Source organism: Tachyglossus aculeatus, chromosome 21 (assembly GCF_015852505.1).
Source record: "Tachyglossus aculeatus isolate mTacAcu1 chromosome 21, mTacAcu1.pri, whole genome shotgun sequence".
Classification (NCBI taxonomy): Eukaryota; Metazoa; Chordata; class Mammalia; order Monotremata; family Tachyglossidae; genus Tachyglossus; species Tachyglossus aculeatus.
In genome coordinates this window covers 23,896,938-23,921,962 of record NC_052086.1, presented here as the reverse complement: position 1 = coordinate 23,921,962, position 25,025 = coordinate 23,896,938, and the positions used below count along the sequence as shown (strand labels likewise).

At 51.4% G+C, this 25,025-nt stretch overlaps 1 protein-coding gene across 1 annotated transcript; it reads right to left on the bottom strand.

Moving 5' to 3' along the window:
• Positions 1 to 52: 52 nt before the first annotated feature.
• On the bottom strand, positions 53 to 24,725 carry ORAI1 (ORAI calcium release-activated calcium modulator 1). Its single transcript, XM_038763160.1, has 2 exons — positions 24,368 to 24,725; positions 53 to 1,542 (listed from the first exon to the last, which is right to left on the bottom strand). Exons 1-2 carry the CDS (start codon positions 24,701 to 24,703, stop codon positions 940 to 942), a joined length of 939 nt encoding a protein of 312 aa, XP_038619088.1. The 5' UTR covers positions 24,704 to 24,725; the 3' UTR covers positions 53 to 939.
• Between the last annotated feature and the right edge of the window lie 300 nt (positions 24,726 to 25,025).

Genomic DNA, 25,025 nt, shown 5'->3' with positions numbered 1-25,025 from the left:
ATCCTGGGTCCTGACTGACGGTTCCAAGAGACCACACAGCTTCCACTGGTTGCAGCCTGGGGTTTATTCAAAAATATAGAATATACTTATATACCCAATATCAAAAGTATAAAATACTTGGCATTCTGGAAGAACAGTGGTGATTCTGAGATGAGGCCTTTTATTAAAACCAATTACAGAAACACTAGAGAAATCCAACAGATTTCCAAGCACATATACACACAGAGACTCAGTGGTCATATCCTAATTCAGTTTTTAAAACCGCTCCTTGGGAATCAGGCAGCGCGGGACGGCCAGGGGATGGGACTGGTGGCAATAGGCGGTGACCCGGGCCACGGTGTCTCCACCCCCACCATTTGTCCTCTAAGGGAAGGGAGAGCCTTCCCAATGGGAATCCCAGCATCCCAAAGAGGGGAAAGACAAAGGCAGAGGGGATGGCGACAGTCTGCAGAGGTCAATTCCATGTGGCCTGGGTGGGGGGGGGGGAGCGAGGGAACCCAGGGAGAACTGAGAATCAGATCCCTGAATATTTGTAGATTATATACACACTCATTCTCACTCTCTCTCTCTCCGAAAGGGGAAGGGAACAGGGAGCAAGAAGCAAGCCAAAAGCCCACCTTGGGGTGATCTGCGGCGTCTCAGCACCTCCCCTGGCCACAAGAGTGGGGAAGGGAAGTGCTTTTTTCACTTTGTGACACACCAGAAACTTTTGCAATGCAGTTCTTTTAAAACCTTTGGCCCGCTCCATCCCCCTCGGGCCCCACCCTCCAAGAGTCTTACCACCTCACGCAGGAGTTGGGGCGGCTGGGCCTGGGTGCGGGCGGAAGAGCTGAAAGGATGCTAAGGCGGGAGCTTCTCTTAGAAACCCTGTGAACTGATGGCCTGTGGAGTCCTGAACCCAGCTGGCGGGGAGGGGATGGGGTGTGGGGGCAGGGGCGGTTACGCGAAATGGCTGCCGCGGGGTGGCAGGGGCTCGCCTCTGTGGTCCAGTTGATCCTGCAGCCGGGCGAACTCGGCCAGCTCGTTGAGCTCCTGGAACTGCCGGTCGGTCTTGTGGCTGACCAGCGAGCGGTAGAAGTGGACGGCGAAGACGATGAAGACGAGGCCAAAGGGCACCATGATGGTGGTGGAGGCGATGGCGGCCGCCTGGCCCGGGGTGATGCTGGTGGAGTTGGAGGCCGCGTGGGGCTGGTGGTGGCCGACGGAGGTGGTGGGCCGCGGCTGGCCGGGCTGCTTCTTCAGGGGCAGGAACTTGACCCAGCAGAGCAGCACCACCTCAGCCAGGAACAGCAGGGTGCCGATCACCGTGGAGAAGGCCCAGGCCAGCTCGATGTGCCGGTGCATGCGCTCGTGGGGCGACTCCTTCACCGAGTTCAGGTTGTGCACGTTGCTGACGGCCTCGATGTTGGGCAGGATGCAGGTGCTGATCATCAGGGCGAACAGGTGCACGGCCACCAGAACCGTAGTGCAGGCGCTGAAGGCGATCAGCAGCCCCGGCGGGTAGTCGTGGTCCGCGTCCAGCTGCACCTCCACCATAGCCACCTGGGAGGGGACGGGGTGGGAGAGAAGACCCCATCAATTAATTGAGCGTATTTACTTAGCGCTTACCATGTGCAGTCCTGTACTAAATGCTCAGGAGAGTACAATATAATGCTGTTCAATCAATCAATGCTATTTACTGAGCGCTATGTGCAGAGCACCGTACTAAGCACTTCGGAGAGTACCATATAACAAAATTAGCAGACATGTTCCCTGCCCACAACGAGCTTCCAGTCTACAGTCAGCCTAAGAGTGCTACCCTTGGGCCCACCAGGCAGAAGCTCTCTGGACTGACCCTCTCCACCCTGGGATACACCCTGTCCAGTAATGTTCTTTGGGCGTTCTCTATTAGCTGTTTTCCCTCAGTTTCAATCGTCCATCAGTGATCCTTAGTGCTTAGTACTTAGAACACTGTACTAAGTGCTTGGCGGGAGATGATAAAGTAGGTGGACTCAATCCCTGGCTTCGAGGAACTTACAATCTACCCAAAAATTCTCTTAGGCTTGCTCATTCATTCATTCGTATTGAGCACTTACTGTGTGCAGAACACTGTACTAAGCACTTGGAAAATCCAAATCGGCTACATATAGAGACAGTCCCTACCTAACAACAGGCTCACAGTCTAGGTATATGATGCTTAAGCCAGTTTTCTTTAATCACTGAACTCAACAAATCTAAAAATGGAGCACAATCATTGTGCCTTGATCTCATCTATCTGGCCGCCAAACCCTTTCCCATGTCTTTCCTATGGCCTGGAACTCCTTCCTGCCCTCCTGAGCTCCATATAGGCCAGACCACCACTCTCCCCACCGTCAAAGCCTTATTAAGGTCTCGTCTCCTCCAAGAGGCCTTTCCCAATTAAGCGCTGTTTTTCCTGACCCTCTCCCTTCTGCATCATCTATGCACCTGGATCTGTCACCTTTAGGCACTTGATAGTCACCCTCAGAGCTCTTACAGCCATGTCTGTAATTTATTTGGAGTTGTGTCTGTCTCCCCATTTAGACTGTAAGCTTGCTGTGGGCAGGAATACTACATGAACTAGGCCCTTGGGGACATACAAAGAAAGAAAAGGTGATCCTTGCCTTGGAGGAGCTTCCAGTTTAATCCAACGGGGAAGATGGCAGACAACAATTGGACCAATACATGCTGGTCAAGAGTGGGCGCCCAGTTTCTCCCTGCACAGGCTTTGGAGTCAGAGGTCATGGGTTCAAATCCCAGCTCTGCCAATTGTCAGCTGTGTGACTTTGGGCAAGTCACTTTCACTTCACTTCTCTGTGCCTCAGTTCCCTCATCTGTAAAATGGGGATTAAGACTGTGAGCCCCACGTGGGACAACCTGATCACCTTGTATCCCCCCAGCGCTTAGAACAGTGCTTTGCACATAGTAAGCGCTTAACAAATACCATCATTATTATTATTATTGTTACATAGGTTACTGCCTGGACTGTCTTCATGTTTAGGACACAGCTCTCCCTCCTCTAAACTCCCCACTGGCCAATGCACCTCACAACAGATTTCTAGACTCTACGCCCCAACTCGTTCTCCTTGTTCTCCGCTTAGACTGTGAGCCGTCATGGGACAGGGACTCTATCTGACTGCACTGTATCTCCCCAGGGCTTAGTACAGTGCTTGGCACATAAGTGAGCGCTTCCTTCCACAATTATTTTTATTATCTCCACTCCATACGTCGCTCTCGAATCTCACGGCTCATCCCCTCACTCATACTGCTCCGTTGGCTGATGTGGGCCTCAGGGTGCTTTCTTTCACCCCATTCCCTTTCCCATTCCTGGCAGCTCAGTGTCTGGGAGAGACCTGATTTTCCAAGGTCCCTGGCTAGAGAAGTGAAGGCCCGGAAAAACCTGGAAGAGTGGGCACAATATTTATTTTCTGTTTCCCTCTAGGTTTTCACATCTGGAGTAACAGTGAAGACTGAGGCCCTTCTGCTCTGGGTGGCCCCTGACTCTTTCGCTGCTGAGGGGCACCGGGGTCTCTGCCCTTGTATTTCCAAGCCCCCTCCACACCACATCACCTTCCTACAGGTCCCCTCCCTGCCCCCTTCCCCCACCATCACTGATTCCTTTCTTTCAGCAGTATCACCTCTGGCAGTTGCCACCCAGCCCGGCCAGAGCTCGAGATGGCTCAGAAGGCATGGGCATTTCTGCATCATCCCCCTCTCCATCCCCCCCATCTTACCTCCTTCCCTTCCCCACAGCACCTGTATATAAGTGTGTACATATTTATTACTCTATTTATTTAACTTGTACATATCTATTCTATTTATTTTATTTTGTTAATATGTTTGGTTTTGTTCTCTGTCTCCCCCTTCTAGACTCTGAGCCCACTGTTGGGTAGAGACTGTCTCTATGTGTTGCCAACTCGTACTTCCCAAGCGCTTAGTACAGTGCTCTGCACACAGTAGCGCTCAATAAATAAGATTGATTGATTGATCCCTTATGCCCCTCCAGGCCAGAGCTGCCACTCAGGAGCCCCTCACCTGATCCAGACCCTCCACTTCACCCACAGAGCCCCGCCAATTGCCCTCTCAGATGCCGCCCTCGCCACTGTAGTTGGGAGAAGTGAGCCTGGCCCCTCTTGAGAGCCTCTTCAGGATGGCCACTGCGCCTCTTTTATCGTTCCCAGCCTGTCCTGCCCCAGGCTTCCCCAAAAGGAAACCGACAGAGATCCAGCTCAACAGCTGACCTGCCAGGCGTGGCCCCTGACCCGACCCCCACCCCCACCCCCCATAACCGCCAACGACCGCCCATTCTCCTCCACATCATGCGGAAGCTCTGGACAATTTTTAAAGCACTTGATCAGCTCTCTCCCTCCTATCTGTCCACTCTCTCCTCCTACTAACCCCCACGGTTGGCGCTCTTTGTTCCTCTCAAGCTGACCTGTTCACAGTACTTTGTTCTTATCGCTCCAGCAAGCTCTTGTTCTCACCTTTTCCCAAGCCTGGAACTCCCTCCCACTTCCCATCAAGCAGTCCAGCTCTCCCCACGTCCTTGGTAATATCTCATCACCCCACCTTATAACCAACTCCCTCATCAACACTTTCGCACAACCAAAGCCCTTAAGTACTCACTTCCCCCAACAGCGCTTATATACATCTTATATTCTTTATCACTTTTTCATATCTGTAATTTACTTTTACAGATATGCTATATCACATGCTCCTGGACGGCAGGGATTGTGTCTACTAATTCTACTGTACACTCTCAAGCACTCAGTACAGTGCTCTGCACTAAGCACTCAACAAATACAACTCATTGACAGACACAGTGCTCTGTGCACAAGTCACCCAATAATGAATGTAATGATGGTATTTGTTAAGCTCTATGTGCTATGTGCCAAGCACTGTACTAAAGACTGGAGTGGACACAAGGTCATCAGGTTGCACACAATCCCTGTCATCTTGGGGGCTCACAGTCTAAGGGTGAGGGAGAACGGGTATTGAATCTCTGATATAATAAACGCTACTGCCTGGCAAACCAGATTTGGATGATGATTCTTCTTTAGGTGTCCAGGTGGGGACAGCTAAAACACCCAGACACACCTAAGGCTGGACTTTTTGTGAGGCTCGGCCTCCAATGTGCCCAACTGCCCGGGCTTCCTGCCATGAGGGAAATCAAACTTCTGAGAAATCACACCTTCTATTCTGGCCAGCTGCAGAGACTCTAGGCACAGTGTGGACCCCGGCGAACTTCACTGGCACCAACACAACCCCCTTAGGGTGCTTTTCAAGTCAGGTGTCCTGAAGCCTTGCTGGGAGCTTGAAAGCTGGTACAGCTGTCCCCTTTTGGGTTCCTGGGGAGCACCTGGCACAGCAGGAGCAAAAGGGGAGCCCTGGAGGGCACTGGATGTAACCCTTGGGCCCTTATTTTACTCTCAAGAGGCTCTTTCCTTTTTTTTTTTAATTAATGGTTTTTGTTATGTGCATACTACGTGGCAGGCACTGTACTGAGCTGTTAGGGTAGATACAAGCTAATCAGGTGGCACACACATTTCATGCCTCACGTGGGGCTCACAGTCTCAACCCCCCTTTTATAGATGAGGTAACTGAGGCACGGTGAATTGACGTGCTCCAAGTCACATAGCAGACAAGTGGCAGAGCCAGGATTAGAACTCAGGTCCTCTGATTCCCAGGCCCGTGCTTTATGCACTAGACCACGCTGCTTCTCTTTACCAGGGCCTTTAAAAATAGCCCCCTGAAAGCAGTCCATGCATGGGGTCTGGGCCCATCTCTGGCTGTGGGATCTCCTTACAGGGTTCCAGCCACCCAGAGCAGGGCAAGGAGCCCTTTGTACTTCCCAAGCGCTTTTGTACTTCCCAAGCACTTAGTACATTGCTCTGCACATAGTAAGCGCTCAATAAATACGATTGATGATGATGATGAGCCTCAGCTCATGGGCTAGCAGAGGCAAGCGGCAACGGAGGGGCTTAAAGCGACCAGGCCCTAATGCAAGTTTCCCGGGGACTTTCACCCCTCCCCTTGACACCGGCTCCCTCCAGGCTGCTGTTATGTGCTATGTTATGTTATGTGCCACCCCAAAAGTGTTTCCAAGTCCAGAGCTCCTGGCGGGGGCTGGCCCAACCCTTCTCATCTTAGCCTTCCGGATCCCCCCGCACCGGCTCTCTGCCCTGGCTGCAGCTCGCAGGTCTGGGGTCCTCAGGCAGCAGCCAGCCGGGACTCTTCCTCCGCTCTCCTCAGTGGTCCAGGCTTGCGGGACACCTGCCACGGCCCGTCACCCCACGCTGTCTGGCCCTCCCGGGAACGGATGTCTGGGTCGGCAGATCAGAGAGCCTGAAGGAGGCACAGAAGTGGGGAACTCGTGTGCAAGGCCCCTTCTTTGGGGGCAACTGCATTCCAGCTGCTCACTGCTTAGGCATGCACAGCTGGGCCCAGAGAGCTCGGGAGGGCGGGGCCAACCCTCCCAAACTTCCTCTTTCTGTTCCTCTGAGCACCCCAGGCCTGGCTTTCATGGGGGTAGCGGGGGTTAGCACCAGTGGAACTTACTTATAATTCACCCCCTCTGTGCTTAGAACGGTGCTCGGCATGCAGCATGCAATTAATAAACACTACTACTTCCATTTATGCCTCTCACCGGGGTCCCGGGTGACGCCTTCCACTGCTATCGCTTTCTCAAGGATTTATAAAGTGTCAGTTTTCCTCTGAATTCATAACTCTGTCACACCCACCTCACTGTAATGTCACCTCATCCCTGTGAGGCAGGGAGGGACAGGGATTGCCCTCCTCCCTCTCCATGGTGCAGAGAGGGAAGCTGAGCCCCTCGCTGGCTCTGCTGCAGTTCAGGAACTTGGTCAAGATCCTGCAGGTCACTGGTGGCAGAGCCAAGCTTAGGACCCAGGGGTCCAAACTCCCAGGCCGGGGTTCTTGGCACCACTTTGCTACTCCTCTGCCCACCATACCTCTGGCTCGAAAGGGCGGGGGTCCCAGGCGGCCAGCACCCAGCTCTGCTAGTGACCTCTTACGAGCTTCTGGAAGCCTGGCGAGTCTCTTCCCGGCTTGACCTGTTTCTTCAAGCCTGACGTGCTCCTCAGGACTCCCCCAGAGTCTAAGGTGTTAGGGCACAACAAGCCACCAATATCAGGGCCCAAACCAAAGGCACTGGGAGGGGCTCCTGTTTCCCACCCAAACAGCGGGCGGGGGCAACGGCCGCTGACCTGAGCAAAAGTTCTGAAGAGGTGGACACCCACAATGGAGGTTCCCCGGCCCACACTGAAGGCTCTTTCTAACTCCTATGCCACAGTCTCTGCCCAGAGTTTCCAAATCTCCCCAGGATAGGTGCCATCTCCGACAGGCTCTGGACTGGGACTTGGGACCAGAGGAGGGTACAGGAATGGGAAGAGACTGCTGGGCCACCTTCTCCGGTCTTACTGAAAAAGACACTCCCCCCACACTCCCAACACTGCCCATCATTCAATCGTATTTACTGAGCACTTACTGTGCGCAAAGCACTGTACTAAGCACTCATCACAGAGAGCCACAAAGAACTGGACCGCTCTGTGCACTTGCGGAGGGATTGGGGTCACCCCTTGAGGCCCTGAGACTCCTCACTTCAGTGTTTTTGCTCTCCTCTGACTCTGGAATCCCAGATCTCAGTTTTTTTTCCCTTTTATGGTATTTGTTAGGCTCTTACTATGGGCCAAGCATTGTTCTAAACACTGGAGTAGATACAAGCTAATCAGGTTGGACACACACAGTCTGTGTCCCACATGGGGCTCAGTGTCTTAATCCCCACTATACAGATGAGAGAACTGAGGCACAGAAAAGCAAAGTGAGTTGCCCAAGATCACACAACAGATAAGTGGCAGTGCTGGAATTAGAAACCAAGTCCTTCTGACTCTCTGGCCCATGCTCTATTCACTGGATCACACTGCTGCTCATCCCCCTGATGCCTCGAGGAATGAGGTCTGAGTTTCTAATCCGATCAGCGTTCTTCCCCTGCAGAGCTGCATTAGGACAGACTCCGATGGAGGGGTTCGGTGACCTTCAGGTAAAATGCTCTAGCCCTGGAGAGGGGCCGGGGAAACTATGAAAGCTATGGAGCAGGGACGGGGCGGTCAATGAGGCTGCGGTGCTCACTTCACTCCCCATACCTCACACTCAGTTCCTTGCTTCAGGTTCTTCCTCCTCACCATGGTGCCCTGTGGCTCTGCCCCCAGGGGATAGGGGGAGGAGAGGGGCCTCCTGCCCTCCCCTGACCCCAGTGCTTGGGATGTGCCAGTGAACTCTGTAACCCCTCCAAGGCCTGATGCCCAAGAGCAGGAAGCAGGAAATCAGCCCACTCTCCTTCGTTTTTGGCTACCAGACGCTGGGCAGCACCCACCCCTCGAAAGGCTAAGGGAAAGCCTAGCTTCACTCCGAGGAAAAGCTCTCAGAAGATCAGGTCCCGAGCGGGAGAAGTTGGTGAACAACAATAATAACGTTGGCATTTGTTAAGCACTTACTGTGTGCCGAGCACTGTTCTAAGCGCTGGGGTAGATACGGGGTAATCGGGTTGTCCCACATAGGGCTCAGTCTCAATCCCCATTTTACAGATGAGGTAACTGAGGCACCAGGAAGTGAAGTGACTTCACACAGCTGACAAGTGGCAGAGGTGGAATTAGAACCCATGACCTCTGACTCCTAAGCCCGGGTTCTTTCCACTAAGTCATGCTGCTTCTCATGGTGAAGGGATTGGGGGTATCATCCTCTTCTGGTTCCCCGCACCTGGCAAGTAGTTGGAATCTGGGAATTCAGGCGACGGCCACACTCAGTCCCAGACAATGAGTTTGCCCTCACCGAGACCAGGATGCAGGGGGGTGTTGTAATGAGGCACATGCTGAGACTACCCCCAGACTGCTGAGGGGTCGGCTCATCGCTGGGCACAAAAAAACCTAGCAGCAGTCCCACCAGCAGCTGCACCTTCTCTCCTTTCTTTCCGGGCGTGGGGGCCCATAGGGGCCTGGTGCCTCTGTCCCTCCCAGAGTTCCCGCCAGCTGGATGGTGTCCAGCCAGGATCCCAGTGGGATTCCTGCGGGAAGGGGGGAGGCCTGGGAGTTGGGAACCAGTGCAAAGGGTTTCCAAGCGAGTCAGGCGTGTCCTGGCCATTTGGCCGTAAGGAGGGGACCTCAGGAATGGACACAGGGGCTGACCACCCAACCGAGGCTTGGCCATGCCCTCGGCCCCGGGAACTACCCTGCTCCGCTCCCGGCAGGGCACGGAGCCTCAGAGACAGAAACAGCAGCAGAAACTTCGGATGTCCCTTGCTGGCACTGAGAGGTCAGATTACATGCTACTCCACAAGGTAAATATAGCCAGTGCAGGACTGATTACCTAAAATAACCAGCCAGGGTGCCCCTTAAAGGCAAGCACTCCACAGGGCCCTCCAGGACAGGGAAGACCTCCAGGAGAGAGCTTTGCCTAACTGACTCTATTAGGGGTTATCCAAGGGGCAGGATGGGAAAGCCCCCTGCCACCACAGGCAAGAGGGTGTTCCCACAAGGAATGGTTCAGCCAGTGTCCTGCAACAACTCCAGGGTACCATTCTCCTTGGGCCGTGAAGACCAAAGATGTCTGGTTTCTTGGAGTCAAAGTGCATCCCATCCCCCAGCTCCCCCCAGCCCTACCTCCATCCCCTCCCCGCTGCACTTGTATATATTTGTACAGATTTATGACTATTTATTTTACTTGTACATATTTACTATTCCATTTATTTTGTTAATGATGTGCACATAGCTATAATTCTATTTGTTCTGACAATTTTGACCCCTGTCTACATGTTTTGTTTTGTTGTCTGCCTCTCCCTTCTAGACTGTGAGCCCGTTGTTGGGTAGGGACCGTCCCTAAATGTTGCCGACTTGTACTTCCCCAGTGCTTAGTACAGTGCTCTGCACACAGTAAGCGCTCAATAAATATGACTGAGTGAATGAACTACTCTTCCCTGACTGAGAAACAGGGTCCCAAGGAGGCAGACAAAATTCCAGCTTGAAGAATGCCACTCCTCATCCCGAGTCCACAATGTGGCCATACCCAAACACTTCTGAGAGAGCACAGAAAAAAGATGAGAGAAGCGGCATGGCCTAGCAGAAAGAGCACAGGTCTGGGAGCCAGAGAACCTGGGCTCTAATCCTGGCTCTGCCACTTGCTGGCTGTATGATCTTGGGCAAGTCATTACCTTCTTTTGCCTCAGTTTCCTCATCCATAAGACGGGGGTTCATTACCTGCTCCCTATCCCCTTTAGAGTACCATGTGAGACAGGGACTGTGTCCAGCCTGATCATCTTGTATCTAACTCAGCGCTTAGTACAGTGCCGGCCACACAGCAAGCACTTAAACACCACAATGATTATTGTAAAAAATTATTATTATTAAAAGGTCCCAGACTTTGGGGACGAAGGGACCAGATGGGAAAAGCGTCGTTCCCTGATATGTAATTCCCCTCCTGATCAAAGCAGTCCTGGTTAAGGGTCTCCTGTAGCCCGAGCATCGCCATAGGCACAAGGGGAACATGCTGAAAGGGTTTAGGATGTGATCTTTCCTTTCAAGGAGGTCGCAATCTAGTGAGGAACATAAGACGTAATACACTGCAGAGAGTAGGACTGTTCAGAACCTAAAGTAGGTGATACTAAACAGAGGTGTGTAAATACAGCAATGACAAATAAGCAAACTGGAGAGTGTACAGGAGTGCAGAGATGGCTGAGGGAATGGGGGATTAGAGGAAGGCCTTCTGGAGAAAGCGGTTCTGGACAGGCTCTGGAAAGCCTCACCCTATGAGGCCAACAAGAGGTCATTCATCTGGACCCTACAGTGCTCTGCACACAGTAAGTGCTCAATAAATACGATTGATGATGGACCCACCCCAGCCCAGAGAAGCAGTGTGCCTACTGGGTGGAGCAAGGGCCTCGGAGTCACTCAGAAAGGCCTGGGTTCTAGTCCCAGCTCTGACACTTGTCTGTTGTGTGATCTCCGGCAAGTCACTCCACTTCTGTGCCTCAGTGACCTCATCTGTAAAATGGGAATTAAGACAGGGTGCTTCATGCGAGACTTGGACTGTGTCCACTTGATTAGTTTGTATAAACCCAATACTCAGTACATGGTAAGCACTTAACGAAAACTTTTTTTTTAAAAAAAGGAGGGGCAAATAAAAGGGAGAAGAGCAGTTTGGGGGGGGCACTGAGAAAGAAGGGGCTGGGTCAGGCCTTCTCCCTGCAGCAGGGCTCAAGAGGATTCTGGCACAAGGATCCCACTCCAGCCCCCAACCCCCAGCGTCAGTCCAGTCTGGCTCAGACTGGGGCAGGGTGGGGCAGCGATGAGCTCAGGGCAACCAGGGGCCAAAGAAATGGCTCTGGGAATGAGGTTAACTTGGTTTATTCCAAGAAAGTGTTCGATCATCCCTCATCACTTACTTAGCCCCCACAGCGTGCCAAGTCCCAAACCAGTACTGGCATCTCACCTTCATCCCAGGTGCCAATTTCTCATTCTGACTGCAGATACGAAAAGCAGGCAAGGATTTGGGGAGGGATGGAAAGTAGAAGAAGACAGCAGTCCCCATTTCAGGTGTCTATTTCAGCCCTGAGTGGACACTCTGGTCTTTTCAGAGGCCTGGGAATCTGGCTCTAAAAGCTTTGGGGGCCCTGGGAACAACCACCCCATGGAGTTGAAACCATGATTGCCTTAGCATATTCTCCGACAAATCCCAGTGAAAAACAGAAGGGCCTTTTACAGATGGGCAAAATGGCCCAGAAAGATTAAGCTACCTGTCTGGGGCCACCCAACAAGTCAGCAGTAGTAGGGGCTCCAGTCTGGTACTCTTTTCCGCTCAGGGACTGACAATCTAGGGGCACAACGGCCGGACCTTCAACCCCTTCCCTCACACTACGGAGCCCCAGTATCCCTCCCCTCTTCAGACAGCAGGCAGGAAAATGGTTCAACGAGGACCCCAGTGTGCTCCCCTCGCCTCGGGAAACTCTTTTGTAGGTCACCTGCCACCTTCTCTGCCCCTCGCTGATATGGCACCACCACCTCAGACAGGGGATACATCAGGGGAGGGGGTCCGCCTGCCTGCTGGAAGTGCACTGGGCGGCCCCTTCCTCTCCAGGCCTGTTCCCGCTCACTGCCTTTGAAAGGGGCCATTGTGTAGGTTGGTGCCAGATGGAAAGGCCCAAAAGCTTGAAGGTCCGACTTCTCTCCCTTCCCACGGAGAAACCGGATGTGGCCGTTCCCACCCAATAATAGGGTTCCTGCAGGCTCCGGCAGACAGCCTGGCAGGGTCCCCGACACAGAGCAGAAGCCGGAGAAGAGGCAGCCAAGGGGCAGGTCAAAGGAGGTGGGAGTCCCACCAGCGCGGCAGACCTGGGTCCGGCCCCCCACCCTAGGACGGAAACCCAGTCTGCGAGGTCTCCACCCATCCCGGCCACCCTGGGGATCTCAAAGAATCCCGAAGCCCTAGAAGAGAGAGGCCCAGGTGGACTTGGGTCTTTTGCACCCTGGAGACTAAAGGTCAAGGCCATTACAAGTAAAGAGAGGTAAAATAGCAAGGCCCCTGGGCAAGGGAAGTCAGTTGTGCTGACTCACAGGCGGGTGTAAAGCTGCTCAAGAAACTCAATAACACCAGTTACTATGGTGTCTCAAGGTCGGCCGCTGCGGGCAGCCCCCCTACCCTCCCCCCTTGAAGCACGGGGGCCTGTTGTTAACAGAGGGATTTAATCACAGGAGAAATCTCAGCTGGGGAAGGGTTTGGACATAGAGTGGCTTGCCCCGCCCGACCGCCAGCCTCTGGTTCCCCTGAACCCATTAACCCTGCCATTATGGCCTGACCCGATGGAGTCTGCCATGGCTCGACTCCACTGGGCTCTCACCCTGGATGGAGGGTACTCTGTCTCCAATCTGGCTCTGCGCAGCTTTCCAGAACTGGAACAGCAAAAGCAGTACTGCCCGCCCCGGGCTCCTCCGCCTCCCATGGTGGAGCGGGCTTTGGGGGCCCGGGGCTCTGCCACCACTGCCAGACACCTGAGGGGCCCCATGGTGCTGCTGCTGGCTGTTTTTAGCCCTAGAGAAGGGTGAAGTGACATTTATTTGACCCACTGGTGCCAGTGGGCAGTTATCCCCACTTGCCACTGAGGAAACCTCCCCCAGCTGAAGATTTGCTCCCTGCTCCTGAAAGGAAGGCAGCACCAGGTTTGGGCTGGTCTGTCTAAACGACCTGCGATAGCACGAGCACCTACTGGGTGCCGACGCCGCACTACGTGTGTGGGGAAGATTCAGAAGAAACTCCCTGCCCCGAAGGGTTTCCGGTCTAATGCAAGAATCTAGTGCACATGACTTGCCAAATATGCACTAGGCTAACGAGTAAGAGCCTATATAAAAAGGATAAAAAAGCAAGTACACATGGTAAAAGACTGTCTATGCCAGCTATCTCAAGAGCAGAAACGTAGTCATAATACCTTCAATTTAATTGACACCAATATCTGTGATTCTGTAGCTCTTGGCTTCCAAAGCCCTTTCCCAACTATTATCTTGATCCTCAACCTCACTAAGACGAGAGGAAGGGGATGGTGTAGTTAGCTCCATTTCACAAAGCGGGGGAAACTGAAGTGGAAGGTCACCTGGGCCACAGGCCTCCTGAGGGCCATCACCCATCACAGGAGGCGTAGCCTTGGTAGTCCAAGCCCATGCAGCCTGCAAGCACTTCTCTCTCACAACTGGGTCAATCAATCAATCAATCGTATTTATTGAGCGCTTACTGCGTGCAGAGCACTGTACTAAGCGCTTGGGAAGTACAAGGGTCCCTGCTCAAACTCCCTTAGCACCTTAACTGAAGCACTGCTGGAAGAGAGGCAGCATCGGGAACGCAGTTAGGTTAAAGGCAGGCCAAAGTGGTCCAGGCTGGTCCCCGGAGCCCCACAGAAACCACAGGACAGAGACAAGCAATCAAAGCCCACTCCGGTATGCCCTGGGAACCTCAACCTAAGCACTCTTCCACAACCCACCCAAGAACTTATATCATCCCAGTTCTCTTCTCCACTCAGATTGACTCCTGCTCCTTCTAGATCCATATGGTAAGACTGTAATTATGGACAGATCTATACATTAGAAATTATTTATATTAATGGCTGTCTCCCCCTCTAGGCTGTAAGTGTATTGTGGACAGGGAAGGTGTCTACCAATTCTGCTGTGCTCTCCCAAGTGCTTAGTACAGTTTTGTGCACAAGGTAAGAGCTCAATAAATACTACTGATTATAACTGAGGACCTAGCTCAGGCCACTCTGCTGTCCCTCAACAAATGGCCCTGGTGAGCTGAAGCTTCTCTCCCTGAGTACCTGAAAAGCCCTCTACTACTGGGTGCGAGGGGGGAGAGGAAGGTGAGAAGGTGACATTAAGTGAACATAAGTTCAGTTTATGTCCTGGGGCTCCCCCATACCCAGAAAGCCACATATCACAGTCTGTCCCAGGTGACCAGGAAGGCTCCTGAAAGGGGAGTCAGGAAGGGGGAATTCATTCATTCATTCAATCGTATTTATTGAGCGCTTACTGTGTGCAGAGTACTGTACTAAGCGCTTGGGAAGTCCAAGTTGGTGACATATAGAGACGGTCCCTACCCAACAGCGGGCTCACAGTCTAGAAGGGGGAGACAGACAACCAAACAAATAAACCAAATAAAATAAATAGAATATGTACCAGTAAAATAGAGTAATAAATATTCATTCATTCATTCAATCGTATTTATTGAGCGCTTACTGTGTGCAGAGCACTGTACTAAGCACTTGGGAAGTCCAAGTTGGCGACATATAGATGTTGATATAAATAAATGACAGGTAAGGACATAAGTGAGGTTGGGGTGACTATCAGATGCTTAGAGGGGACAGATCCAAACGCAGAGGTGACACAGAAGGGAGAGGAAATAGGAGTCCTCAATCACCCCATTACCTCCTTAAGAGAGAAATAATAATCTCGTTAAGTGTCCATTTTGTGTCAAGCAGAGTATTAACCACTGCACCAGATACAAGACAATCAGAGCAGATACAGTCTCTATTCCAGATGGGCTCACAGTCTAAGGTGGGGGAGGAAGAACGGGTACTTAATGTCCATTTTAGAGATGAGGAAATTGAGGCTCAGAGCAGTTAAGCACCTTTCCCAAAGTCACACAGCAGGCAAGTGGCAGAATTTGGATTAGAACCCAAGTCCCCTGACACCCAAGCCCATGTTCTTTCCATTAAGCCAAGCAAACACCTGGCCCAGGCTCATTTGTTCCCTACGAGCCTGGGTGGGAAAAGGATGGGGACGGCAGAAGTTCCCTTGGACCAAAGGGAGTAGATTCCCTCCCTTAGAAGCAGCGTGGCTCAGTGGAAAGAGCCCGGACTTTGGAGTCAGAGGTCCTGAGTTCAAATCCCGGCTCCGCCAATTGTCAGCTGTGTGACTTTGGGCAAGTCACTTCATTTCTCTGGGCCTCAGCTGCCTCATCTGTAAAATGGGGATGAAGACTGCGAGACCCACATGGGACAACCTGATCACCTTGTAAATTCCCCAGCGCTTAGAACGGTGCTCTGCACATAGTAAGCGCTTAATAAATGCCATCATTATTATTATTATTCCCAGTGAAAGCCCAGCCACCTTTGTCTCCGGCAAGTCTACCCACCCCCACGCAGTAAATGATTTGTGACTCTTGAGAAAAGCGGGAGAAGGGAAGGAATTGGGGGGGGGGGGGGGGGGACATAAACTCAATGATAAGGGGGGAAAAAATACCAAGATGCCTGAAGACAAAGGACACCCAGTGAGCTAAAGTGGGTGACTGGGCATTGCAGGACCCTTCCTGAAGGGTCCTGTGACAAACAGCATGGCCTAGTAACAAGATCACAGGCTTAGGAGTCAAGAGGATGTGGGCTCTAATCCTGGCTCTTCCACTTCATCTGCTGTGTGACCTTGGGCAAGTCACGAGAAGCAGCGTGGCTCAGTGGAAGGAGCAAGGGTTTAGGAGTCAGAGGTCATGGGTTCTAATCCCAACCCCACCACGTGTCTGCTGTGTGATTTTGGGCAAGTCACTTCACTTCTCTGGGCCTCAGTTACCTCATCTGGAAAATGGGGATTAAGACTGTGAGCCCCATGTGGGACAACCTGATTACCTTGTATCCCCCCGGTGCTTAGAACAGTGCTTGGCACATAGTAAGCGCTTAACAAATGCTATTATTATTATTATTATTATTATTATTATAGAACAGTGCTTTGCACATAGTAAGCGCTTAATAAATACCAATATTATTATTATTATTATTATTAAAGAGCCCCCTCCCTACTCCTACTGGGAAACCCACAGCTGGCCCCGACCTCCGTAGGGGAGCGCCACGGATGACCAACTGCTTATACAGTGCTCAAGTGCTAGTACATCATCATCATCAATCGTATTTATTGAGCGCTTACTGTGTGCAGAGCACTGTACTAAGCGCTTGGGAAGTACAAATTGGCAACATATAGAGACAGTCCTTACCCAACAGTGGGCTCACAGTTTAAAAGGGGGAGACAAAACCAAACATACTAACAAAATAAAATAAATAGAATAGATATGAACAAGTAAAATAAATAGAGTAATAGTACAGTGCTCTGCATGCCGTAAGTGCTCAATAAATACAATTGAATGAATGACCCGGTGGTTTCTGAGGAGCAGCAGGGCTTAGTGGCAAGAGCAGGGGCTTGGGAGTCAGAGATCATGGATTCTAATCCCGGCTCTGCCGCTTCTCAGCTGTGTGACTTTGGGCAAATCAATTCACTTCCTCCGTGCCTCAGATATCTCATCTGTAAAATGGGGATGAAGACGGAGCCCCACGTGGGACAACCTGATGCCCTTGAAGAGCAGGGGCTTGGGAGTCAGAAGTCATGGGTTCTAATCCCAGCTCCGCCATTTATCAGCTGTGTGACTTTGGGCAAGTCACTTAACTTCTCTGTGCCTCGGTGACCTCATCTGTAAAATGGGGATGAAGACTGAGAGCCTGTGGGACAACCTGATTACCTTGGATCTACCCCAGCGCTGGGACCAGTGCTTGGCCCATAGTAAGCGCTTAACAAATACCGTCATAATTATTATTACCCCATCATCATCATCATCAATTGTATTTATTGAGCGCTTACTGTGTGCAGAGCACTGGACTAAGTGCTTGGGAAGTACAAATTGGCAACATATAGAGACAGTCCCTGCCCAACAGCGGGCTCACAGTCTAAAAGGGGGAGACAGAGAACAAAACCAAACATACTAACAAAATAAAATAAATAGAATAGATATGTACAAGTAAAATAAATAAATAGAGTAATAAATATGTACAAACATATATACATATATACAGGTGCTGTGGGGAAGGGAAGGAGGTGGGGATGGGAAGGGGGACGAGGGGGAGAGGAGGGAAGGGGCTCAGTCTGGGAAGGCCTCCTGGAGGAGGTGAGCTCTCAGTACCCCACCGCTGAGACCAGTGCTTGGCACTTAGTAATAATAATGATGGCATTTGTTAAGCGCTTACTATGTGAAAAACACTGTTCTAAACGCTGGGGGGATACAAGGTGATCAGTTTGTACAACATGGGGCTCAGTCAATCCCCATTTTACAGATGAGGTAAATGAGGCTCAGAGAAGTTAAGTGATTTGCCCAAGGTCACACAGCAGACATGGTGGAGTCGGGATTAAAACCCATGACCTCTGACTCCCAAGCCCGTGCTCTTTCCACTGAGCCACGCTGCTTCCCAAATCCCGTCATAATTATCATTACCCCGGTGCTGAGACCCGTGCTTGGCACATAATAAGCGCTTAACAAATACCGTCATAATTATCATTACCCCAGCGCTGAGACCAGTGCTTGGCACATAATAAGCGCTTAATTATTATTTCCCTACCGCTGAGACCAGTGCTTGGAACATAATAAGCGCTTAACAAATGCCACCGTTATTACTTCCCTAGTGCTGAGACCAGTGCTTGGCACATAGCAAGCGCTTAACAAATACCACCGGTATTATTATTTCCCCAGCGCTGAGACCAGTGCTTGGCACATAATAAGCGCTTAGCAAATACCACCGTCATTATTTCCCTAGCGCTGAGACCTGTACTTGGCCCGTAGTAAGCGCTTAACAAATACCACCAAATGAGAAACAACAAATGAGAAGCAGCGTGGCTCAGGGGCAAGAGTCCGGGCTTGGGAGTCAGAGGTCGTGGGTTCTAATCCCGGCTCCCCCACATGTCTGCCGTGTGACCTTGGGCAAGTCACTTCTCTGAGCCTCAGTTCCCTCATCTGTAAAATGGGGATTAAGGCTGTAAACCCCATGTGGGACAACGTGATCACCTTGTATCCCCCCCAGCGCTTAGATCAGTGCTTTGCACATAGTAAGCGCTTAAAAAATGCCATTATTATTATTACCACCGGTATTATTACTTCCCTAGCGCTGAGACCAGTGCTTGGCCCATAGTAACCGCTTAAACATTACTATTTCCCTAGCGCTGAGACTAGTGCTTAGCGCATAGTAAGCGCTTAAATATTATTACTTCCCTAGCGCTGAGACTAGTGCTAGGCCCATAGTAAGCACTTACATATTATTACTTCCCTAGCGCTGAGACCAGTGCTTGGCCCATAGTAAGCGCTTAAGTATTATTTATTCATTCATTCAATCATATTTATTGAGCGCTTACTGTGTGCAGAGCACTGTACTGAGCGCTTGGGAAGTACAAGTTGGCAACGTATAGTTACGGTCCCTACCCAACGGCGGGCTCACGGTCTAGAAGGGGGAGACAAACAACAAAACATACTAACAAAACAAAATCAATAGAATAAATATGTACAAGTAAAATAAGTAAATAGAGTAATAAATACGTACAAACATACATACAGGTGCTGTGGGGAGGGGAAGGAGGTAAGGCGGGGGGGATGGAGATGGGGAAATATTATTATTTCCCTAGCGCTGAGACTAGTGCTTGGCCCATAGTAAGCGCTTAAATATTATTCATTCATTTTATCGTATTTATTGAGCCCTTACTGTGTGCAGAGCACTATACTAAGCGCTTGGGAAGTACAAGCTGGCAACATACAGAGACGGTCCCTACCCAACAGCGGGCTCACGGTCTAGAAGGGGAAGACAGACAAAACAGCCCACTGTTGGGTAGGGACTGTCTCTATATGTTGCCAATTTGTACTTCCCAAGCGCTTAGTACAGTGCTCTGCACACAGTAAGCGCTCAATAAATACGATTGATTGATTGATAGAACAATAAATACGTACAAACATACATACAGGTGCTGTGGGGAGGGGGGATGGGGATATATTATTATTTCCCTAGCGCTGAGACCAGGGCTTGGCCTGTATATGTTTGTATATATTTATTACTCTATTTATTTTACTTGTACATACCTATTCTATTCATTTTATTTTGTTAATATGTTTGGTTTTGTTGTCTATCTCCCCCTCCTAGACTGTGAGCCCGCTGTTGGGTAGGGACCGTCTCTATATGTTGCCAACTTGGACTTCCCGGGCGCTTAGTATAGTGCTCTGCACACAGTAAGCGCTCAATAAATACGATTGATTGATTGATAGAGCAATAAATACGTACAAACATACATACAGGTGCTGTGGGGAGGGGAAGGAGCTAAGGCGGGGGATGGGGATGGGGATATATTATTATTTCCCTAGCGCTGAGACCAGGGCTTGGCCTGTATATATGTTTGTACATATTTATTACTCTATTTATTTTACTTGTACATACCTATTCTATTCATTTTATTTTGTTAATATGTTTGGTTTTGTTCTCTGTCTCCCCCTCCTAGACTGTGACCCCACGGTTGGGTAGGGACCGTCTCTCTATGTTGCCAACTTGTACTTCCCGAGCGCTTAGTCCAGTGCTCTGCACACAGTAAGCACTTAACAAACACCACCGTTCATTATTCTTCCGGGGAAGGGGGAGAGTCTGGTTCGACGATTTTGACACCCGTCTACATGTTTTGTTTCGTTGTCTGTCTCCCCCTTCTAGACTGTGAGCCCCGCTGTTGGGTAGGGACCGTCTCTAGATGTTGCCGACTTGTACTTTCCAAGCGCTTAGTACAGTGCGCTGTGCACAGTAAGCGCTCAATAAATGCAATTGAATGAATATATTTGTATATATGTGCATGTGTATGCACGTGCAAGCATGTACGTGTATATCGACCCCCGGCCCACGTCCTCCCCCGGGCCTGGAATGGCCTCCCTCTGCCCATCCGCCAAGCTAGCTCTCTTCCTCCCTTCAAGGCCCTGCTGAGAGCTCACCTCCTCCAGGAGGCCTTCCCAGACTGAGCCCCTTCCTTCCTCTCCCCCTCGTCCCCCTCTCCATCCCCCTCATCTTACCTCCTTCCCTTCCCCACAGCACCTGTATATATGTATATATGTTTGTACGTATTTATTACTCTACTTATTTATTTTACTTGTACCTATCTATTCTATTTATTTTATTTTGTTAGTATGTTTGGTTTTGTTCTCTGTCTCCCCCTTTTAGACTGTGAGCCCACTGTTGGGTAGGGACCGTCTCTATATGTTGCCATCTTGGACTTCCCAAGCGCTTAGTCCAGTGCTCTGCACACAGTAAGCGCTCAATAAATACGATTGATGATGATGATGATATATATACATGCATATGTATCTATGTGTGTGTGTGTATGTATATATTTGTGTACGTGCGTATAGCTTTCACTCTATTTGTTCTGACGATTTTGACACCCGTCCACATGTTTTGTTTCGTTGTCTGTCTCCCCCTTCTAGACTGTGAGCCCGCTGTTGGGTAGGGACCGTCTCTATATGTTGCCGACTTGGGCTTTCCAAGCGCTTAGTACAGTGCGCTGCACACAGTAAGCGCTCGATAAATACGACTGATGATGATGATGACCTTCCCAGACTGAGCCCCTTCCTTCCTCTCCCCCTCGTCCCCCTCTCCACCCCCCCATCTTACCTCCTTCCCTTCCCCACAGCACCTGTATATATGTTTGTACATATTTATTACCCATTTATTTATGTATTTATTTTACTTGTACATGTCTATTCTATTTAGTTTATTTTGTTAGTATGTTTGGTTTTGTTCTCTGTCTCCCCCTTTTAGATTGTGAGCCCACTGTTGGGTAGGGACTGTTTCTATATGTTGCCAACTTGTACTTCCCAAGCGCTTAGTCCAGTGCTCTGCACACAGTAAGCGCTCAATCAATACGATTGATGATGATGATGACGACCTTCCCAGACTGAGCCCATTCCTTCCTCTCCCCCTCGTTTCCCTCTCCATCCCCCCCCATTTTACCTCCTTCCCTTCCCCACAGCACCTGTATATATGTATATATGTTTGTACATATTTATTACTCTATTTATTTTACTTGTACATATCTCTTATATTTATTTTATTTTGTTAGTCTGTTTGGTTTTGTTCTCTGTCTCCCCCTTTTAGACGGTGAGCCCACTGTTGGGTAGGGACTGTCTCTATATGTTGCCAACTCGTACTTCCCAAGCGCTTAGTCCAGTGCTCTGCACACAGTAGGCGCTTAATAAATACGATTGATGATGATGATGACCGTCTCTAGATGTTGCCAGCTTGTACTTCCCAAGCGCTTAGTCCAGTGCTCTGCACACAGTATGCGCTCAATCAATACGATTGCTGATGCTGCTGATGCTGATAGAGAAGCAGCGTGGCTCAGTGGAAAGAGCCCGGGCTTTGGAGTCAGAGGTCACGGGTTCGAATCCCGGCTCCGCCACTTGTCAGCTGTGTGACTTTGGGCAAGTCACTTCACTTCTCGGGGCCTCAGTTACCTCATCTGTAAAATGGGGATGAAGACTGGGAGCCCCCCGTGGGCCAACCTGATCACCTTGTATCCCCCAAGCGCTTAGAACATAGTAAGCGCTTAATAAATGCCATCATTATTATTATCCCGGCTCCGCCACATGTCTGCTGTGTGACCTTGGGCAAGTCACTTCACTTCTCTGGGCCTCCGTTCCCTCATCTGTAAAATGGGGATGAAGACTGGGAGCCCCACGTGGGACAGCCTGATCACCTTGTATCCCCCAAGCGCTTAGAACAGTGCTTTGCACATAGTAAGCGCTTAATAAATGCCATCATTATTATTATTATTATCCCGGCTCCGCCACATGTCTGCCGTGTGACCTTGGGCGAGTCACTTCACTTCTCGGGGCCTCCGTTCCCTCATCTGTAAAATGGGGATGAAGACTGGGAGCCCCCCGTGGGACAACCCGATCACCTTGTATCCCCCAAGTGCACATAGTAAGCGCTTAATAAATGCCATTATCATTATTATTATCCCGGCTCCGCCACATGTCTGCTGTGCGACCTTGGGCGAGTCACTTCACTTCTCTGGGCCTCCGTTCCCTCATCTGTAAAATGGGGATGAAGACTGGGAGCCCCCCGTGGGACAACCCGATCACCTTGTATCCCCCAAGTGCACATAGTAAGCGCTTAATAAATGCCATTATTATTATCCCGGCTCCGCCACATGTCTGCTGTGTGACCTTGGGCGAGTCCCTTCTCTGAGCCTCAGTGACCTCATCCGTAAAATGGGGATGAAGACTGGGAGCCCCACGTGGGACAACCCGATCACCTTGTATCCCCCAAGTGCACATAGTAAGCGCTTAATAAATGCCATTATTATTATTATCCCGGCTCCGCCACATGTCTGCTGTGTGACCTTGGGCGAGTCACTTCTCTGAGCCTCAGTGACCTCATCTGTAAAATGGGGATGAAGACTGGGAGCCCCCCGTGGGACAACCCGATCACCTTGTATCCCCCAAGTGCACAGAGTAAGCGCTTAATAAATGCCATTATTATTATCCCGGCTCCGCCACATGTCTGCTGTGTGACCTTGGGCGAGTCCCTTCTCTGAGCCTCAGTGACCTCATCTGTAAAATGGGGATGAAGACTGGGAGCCCCCCGTGGGACAACCTGATCACCTTGTATCCCCCAAGCGCTTAGAACAGTGCTTGGCACATAGTAAGCGCTTAATAAATGCCATCATTATCATTATTATCCCGGCTCCGCCACATGTCTGCTGTGTGACCTTGGGCGAGTCACTTCTCTGAGCCTCAGTTCTCTCATCTGTAAAATGGGGATGAAGACTGGGAGCCCCCCGTGGGACAACCCGATCACCTTGTATCCCCCAAGTGCACATAGTAAGCGCCTAATAAGTGCCATTATTATCATTATTATTATCCCGGCTCCGCCACACGTCTGCTGTGTGGCCTTGGGCGAGTCCCTTCTCTGAGCCTCAGCGACCTCATCCGTAAAATGGGGGTGAAGACTGGGAGCCCCCCGTGGGCCAACCCGATCACCTTGTATCCCCCAAGTGCACATAGTAAGCGCTTAATAAATGCCATTATTATCATTATTATTATCCCGGCTCCGCCACACGTCTGCTGTGTGACCTTGGGCGAGTCCCTTCTCTGAGCCTCAGTGACCTCATCTGTAAACTGGGGATGAAGACTGGGAGCCCCACGTGGGCCAACCCGATCACCTTGTATCCCCCAAGTGCACATAGTGAGCGCCTAATAAATGCCATTATTATCATTATTATTATCCCGGCTCCGCCACACGTCTGCTGTGTGACCTTGGGCGAGTCCCTTCTCTGAGCCTCAGTGACCTCATCTGTAAAATGGGGATGAAGACTGGGAGCCCCCCGTGGGACAACCCGATCACCTTGTATCCCCCAAGTGCACAGAGTAAGCGCTTAATAAATGCCATTATTATTATCCCGGCTCCGCCACATGTCTGCTGTGTGACCTTGGGCGAGTCACTTCTCTGAGCCTCAGTTCTCTCATCTGTAAAATGGGGATGAAGACTGGGAGCCCCACGTGGGCCAACCCGACCACCTTGTATCCCCCAAGTGCACATAGTAAGCGCTTAATAAATGCCATTATTATCATTATTATTATCCCGGCTCCGCCACACGTCTGCTGTGTGGCCTTGGGCGAGTCCCTTCTCTGAGCCTCAGCGACCTCATCCGTAAAATGGGGGTGAAGACTGGGAGCCCCCCGTGGGCCAACCCGATCACCTTGTATCCCCCAAGTGCACATAGTAAGCGCTTAATAAATGCCATTATTATCATTATTATTATCCCGGCTCCGCCACACGTCTGCTGTGTGACCTTGGGCGAGTCACTTCTCTAAGCCTCAGTGACCTCATCTGTAAAATGGGGGTGAAGACTGGGAGCCCCACGTGGGACAACACGATCACCTTGTCACCTCCCCAGCGCTTAGAACAGGGCTTTGCACAGAGTGAGCGCTTAATAAATGCCATTATCATTATTATTATGATGATGACGGTGGCGCTGCCGGCCCCGGGACTCACCATGGCGAAGCCGGAGAGGAGCGCGGAGGTGCGGCTGGAGGCTTTGAGCTTGGCCCGGCTGAGGTAGAGCTTGCGCCAGGACAGCGCCTGCATGGAGTGCTCGTTCAGGCTCATCACCTCGGCGTAGCTCCGACCGACCCACTCCGGGTACGAGACGGCGGCGGCGGGCGGAGGCGGAGGCGGCGGGGGAGGCGGGGGCGGCGGCCCGGCCGGCTCCCCGTCCCCGCTCTGGCGGCGGCGGCTCCGGCCGGCGGGGACCTCGGGGCTGCTGCTGCTGCTGCGGCTGTTGCTGCTGCTGCTGCTGGTGCTCGGGGGCGGGGCGGGCTCCGGCTGCATCGAGCAGGCTGCAGGCGGGCGGCCCGGGCGGCGCTTCCCCCCCCCCGCCTTCTCTGCACCGCACCGCCGGCGACAGCGACGACACCGCCCGCAACCCACCGACCGCCCGACGCGCGACCCTGCGCGCGCCCCCGGGCCCGGGATCCCCCGCGCGCCCGCTGATTGGCTCAGCCTCCCGATTAGCATAAACCCGGCCCCGCCCGATCCGGACGCGATCGGAATCCGCCCACTCGGCCCCGACCCGGGAAACGTGCCCGCCCCGATTCGCCGGCTTCGGAGCGCCCGCTGATTGGCTGCCTTGATTACCCTGATTAACATAATG